General features: G+C 61.1%; 1 protein-coding gene across 1 annotated transcript in view; it reads right to left on the bottom strand.

Annotated features, from left to right (window-relative positions):
- Positions 1 to 4176: 4176 nt before the first annotated feature.
- Positions 4177 to 4441, bottom strand: part of GNG7 (guanine nucleotide binding protein (G protein), gamma 7) — a 9987-nt gene continuing 9722 nt past the window's right edge. The window contains exon 2 of the mRNA XM_006897915.1: positions 4177 to 4302. Within this exon, the coding sequence (XP_006897977.1) occupies positions 4177 to 4302 (126 nt within the window). The remainder of the gene's footprint in view (positions 4303 to 4441) is intronic.

The raw sequence follows: 4441 nt of genomic DNA, 5'->3' as shown, positions 1-4441 counted from the left end.
TCTGTGAGGGTGGGGTCTGTGATGGGCGGGGTCTGTGTTGTGATGTGTGTGTGATGGGTGGGGTCTGTGATGGGCTGGGGTCTCTCTGTGATTCTGTGATGGGTGGGGTCTGTGTTATGATTGTGTGTGTGTGTGTGTGTGATGGGCTGGGGTCTGAGTCTGTGATGGACTGAGAGGTCTCCTCTCTTCCACTCATGGCTGGGTGGTTATAAGAGCACGGGCAGCGTGGAGAATGGTCTGGAACTCAGAGTATGTGACTTAGCAATTCCACTCCCAGGTCATGTCCAAGAGGGATGAAGCCTAGGCGAATGGGCCTGGACGGCAGTGGTCACTGCATCACCTTCCCCAGGAGCCCCTGGTGGAGGGACCTGATGGCCACCCGCAGGTGGTGGGGAATGAGGTGGCCGTCCACACAGGGGACACTACTCGGCACAGAGAGACAGCATCCTGATGCGGCCACCATGGAGGACCTGAGAGCATTGTGCTGAGTGAAACCAGGCGGCCACAGGGGGCCGAGTACTGTGAGGCCTCACAACTACAGAAATCAGGGGTGACTGGCACTTTCGGGGGGCAGGGCAGCGCGTGGTGTGGGACACGTGGAGAAGGCGTGGTGGTGGTGGTGTGAATTCATCAATCTACAGAGTTGTACACACGTGGAGACTGTTGAGACGGTGTCTTTTTATGTCTAATTTCACCACAGGTAAGACGAACTTCCCCTGGTTGAAGTCCTTAAAACACAGGGTTCCTTCCGATCGAGGTGAAAATACCCCGGACTTGGGGACACACCACCCCACATGGACCAGGGCCAGCCTGGCTTCTAACTGCGGTGGGAACGTCCCTTGGCAGGGGTAGTGCTGGCTTTGGTGGGTCCCCAGGCCTCCAAGGACTGCAGCCCCAAATGTGGGGAGTTGCGTAGATGGTGGGGGTCTTCTGGTAGCAGCAAGAGGAATGAGCCAAAGCCGAGAGAAAAGGAAGAGGGATCTTTATTGGGCTCGATTCCCGTGTGGGAACAATTCACACAACAGTAAAACCCCGAGGGGCAGGAGGGCAGGTACACGTGGAACTGTAAAAATCAGGACCCCCCAGGCGTCCACAGCAGGTCGGAACCTTCTGGAACCACCGATGGCTTGTGAAGCAGGGAACAATCTCTGTGGGTGAGGGCTTTGAGGGAAGGGGTAAGTGCGGGGACACAACCTGAGTCTCTTGCAGAAGAGGCCACTGGGCAGGTCCAGTCACGGGGTTACTGAATGACTTTCTGCCTCGGTGTCACCGGGGCCCCAGGCCCCTCACACTCCCAGCCTGGCAGCCTGGGGCACGATGGCGGCATCAGAGGGCCGGGTAGGGGAAGAGAGATGCTTGGTGATTTCTGTCCCTGGGGGCTGAGGTCACACCTGGCCACCTTGTCCAGGGCTGGGGGCTTCCCTCTCCAACCATGGGACCCTCCTTTGGGCAAGTCCAGCCTGGGATGGGGTGGGGAGGAGGCCCTGTTTTCCACCCACAGCCTTTTTCTTCGGTCCCTGGCATTCTTCTCACCAGGCTGAGCGCTGTGGCTCTGCTCCCAGCCTCCGTCAGAGCCGCCTGGGTGGAGGACCCCTGGGAGGTGGCTCAGAGTGACCAGCAGGCAGGGATCGTCCACGGCTATGTGCCCTGGGGGACGCTGAGGTTTACTGCAGAGGGACAGGAAGGCTTTCTTGCGCCCAGAGCTCATACTTTGGCACCTGGTTGCCTGGGCTGGGAAGTCACTGGTATGGGGAGTGGGTGACCGGCAGAAATGGACATGGGGAGGGGACAGGCAGCAGGCAGTGGAGGCCCTCCCCCCTCTTCCTGAGGAAGTTATCACCAGGCCTGTCTTCGGAGGCACCTCTGGGGAGGCTTGAACGGCTAACTTCTTAGTAGTTGCTCGCATAAAACGACTGCCCTGCCTGGAGGAGGGGCTGTGCTCTGCCGGTTCCAGGGCGCGGATGGCATGACGGGAGGGGGTTTCTTTAGGACACGAGCACAGCCAGGGGCCTCAGTGGACACCAGCGCTCTGCACCCTGACCTCGTGGATTCCTGAGGCCCCAGCCCCATTGGGGAAACAGTCCCCAGACTCTTCCTGTTCTGCCTGCTAGGCATGGCTCAGTGCGGGAGGGGAGGCCACCAGGAGCGGACATTGCTCCTTCTGTCTGTGCCCATGGACCTGCGGCACAATTGGGTGCCGGGGCCTTGACCTCATCCTTCAGGCCCTCTGGGAGCCAGCCCAGGGGCTGTGAGCCCCTCCCCCGGCCCTGGAGGGGCTCCATGACAATGGTGGCTGAGCTCTGGGGAAAGGACAGCGGGCCCCACCTGTCTGCCACATCTCTGCCAGGTGGCTGTGAACTGCCCAGCACTGAGTGCTAACCATTGCACCACCAGGGCTCCCTCCCATGAGCCCATCCCCTCAGAAACCAGAGTCAGGTGCCACTGAGTGACCCGCATGTCAGAGGGGGACTGGGCCCTGTGGGGCTCTGGGTAACCAGGATTTCTCCTCTCAAGCCTCAGGGGGAACTCGAACTCTTAACCTCTCAGCTCAGACATGTGACCGCAGGCTGGGTTGGGATGGGGAAGTTGGCATGTCTGGACTGGACTGTAGGGGACAGGTGGGCTCTGATGTCCATCCAGGGGCCTGCTGACACCGGCTGAGGGACCCTGATTTTCATCTGGGGGTGGGGGACAGGCACAGAGGGTCCAAGCGTCTCTTGGTTTTGCTCTCAGGCCGGTCCCGGGCAGAGCTGGGGTGCGTGAGTAGGGAGGTGCTGGGGCTCAGGTCATGTGGGGTGGTCGTTGGGCATGAACGCCTCTTGGGTTTGGCTGCAGGGACACTGTCAGGGGGCGACACGGGCGTGTCTTCCCTCTGTCACCTGCTCCTGGGACAGTCCCTTATAAGAAGGGGCACTTTCCTTCTGCACAGTCCATGGCATCTCGAAGCCCAGAGCCGGGGAAGGTGATGGATGTACTCGGAGCTCACTTCTCAAACCGGGAGTCCCAGTGCAGGGACGGAGAGGAAGCCTGGGGGGACACACTGCCTGCTCACTGAGGTGGGGTGCCGAAGAAGAAACGGCTGGCGCTCTGTCCTGTGGAACACGTGGACGCCGCTGTGGGCAGGCCGACTTCCAGAGAGCCCGCGGGCTGGAGAGAAGCAGCGCCAGCTACCCAGGGCCTTCCCATCAAGGGCCATCGAATCCCTACCGTGGGGCCCCGGGATTGGGGGTGCCTTGTTAACAACTGGTCTTAAGGGCAAAACAAATACAGGAGAGCAAGGGAGGGGCAATGTCACACGGAAGCCACTTACAAACTCTAAGCCAGGGCCCAAGGCAGCCGACCCTCGCCCCGACCCCACTTCCCGTCAGAGACTGGGAGCAGTGCAGGGGGAGGGCAGGTGGACAGAAAAGCCCACCACCTTTGGCCACCAGCTGCCCACTCACATCAGGACTTCAACGAAAGCAAGCCAGGCGGCCTGGGATGAATCGGGGACTGTCACATGTAGGGACGCCAGAGGAGGGCCAGGGCCACAGGCCACGGCTGTGGTGATAGTGCCGTGCGAATGGTGACCACTGGGGGCACACGGTGGGCACGTGGACTGGCCTGTCCAGCCTGCCCTCTTCCTGACCCTCAGATCCATAGCAGTTTAACTGGGGGGTTTCAGGGTCACCCTCCCATCCCAGCAGCATGGAATAGGGGTTTTCTCAATCACAAAGGAGAGATTTGCCTGGACAGGGCAGTTACTTGCCCCCCACCTCATTTTGCCCCCGTTTAAAAAAACATCCAGTGAGTCGGCAGAAGCGATTTCATGAGTGGGCATCGGCCCCCCGGAGACCCCGCCTCACCCCTCTTCCCACTGGGGCGCCGACAGGCAGAGGGCTTTAAAAACGGTCACCACGCAGCTCCGCGTTCCGGTGGCATCGAGGCCACCACGCGGTGGGGCAGAGGCTTGGCGGGGTGATGTGGGTCTGACCATTCAGACCCAGAGGTTCAGACGGCTGTTCCCCCAACTGGGCAGTGGAGACTCTTGGCATTTATGTTGGGGTTTGAAGGGTGTGGCTTAGCTGAGGGCTGAGAGACGCCCTGCCTGAGAGAGATGAGGGGGGAGGAGAGACGGACAGACAGACAGACGCAGAGTCACGCTCACGCACGCGGAGCGAGGAGGCCGCGGGGAGGCTATAGGATGATACAGGGCTTCTTGTCCTTGAAGGGGTTCTCGGAGGCGGGGACGCCCACCAGCAGGGGGTCGCTCCGGGCGTGCTGCTCGCAGTAGCTCATGAGCTCGGAGGAGGCCTTGGAGACCTGCGGGCGTCAGAGCGAGAGGGTCAGACATGGGTCAGGGTCGTGAGGGGCGGACACGGGTCAGGGTCGGGATCGAGAGGGTCAGACACGGGTCAGGGTCAGGACGGGCGGACACGGGTCAGGGTCGGGATCGAGAGGG

Source organism: Elephantulus edwardii, unplaced genomic scaffold (genome assembly GCF_000299155.1).
Source record: "Elephantulus edwardii isolate Elephantulus edwardi_28Jun2011 unplaced genomic scaffold, EleEdw1.0 scaffold00217, whole genome shotgun sequence".
NCBI classification, from domain to species: Eukaryota; Metazoa; Chordata; class Mammalia; order Macroscelidea; family Macroscelididae; genus Elephantulus; species Elephantulus edwardii.
The sequence above is the reverse complement of the archived record's forward strand: the minus strand, read 5'-3'. Positions and strand labels throughout refer to the sequence as shown.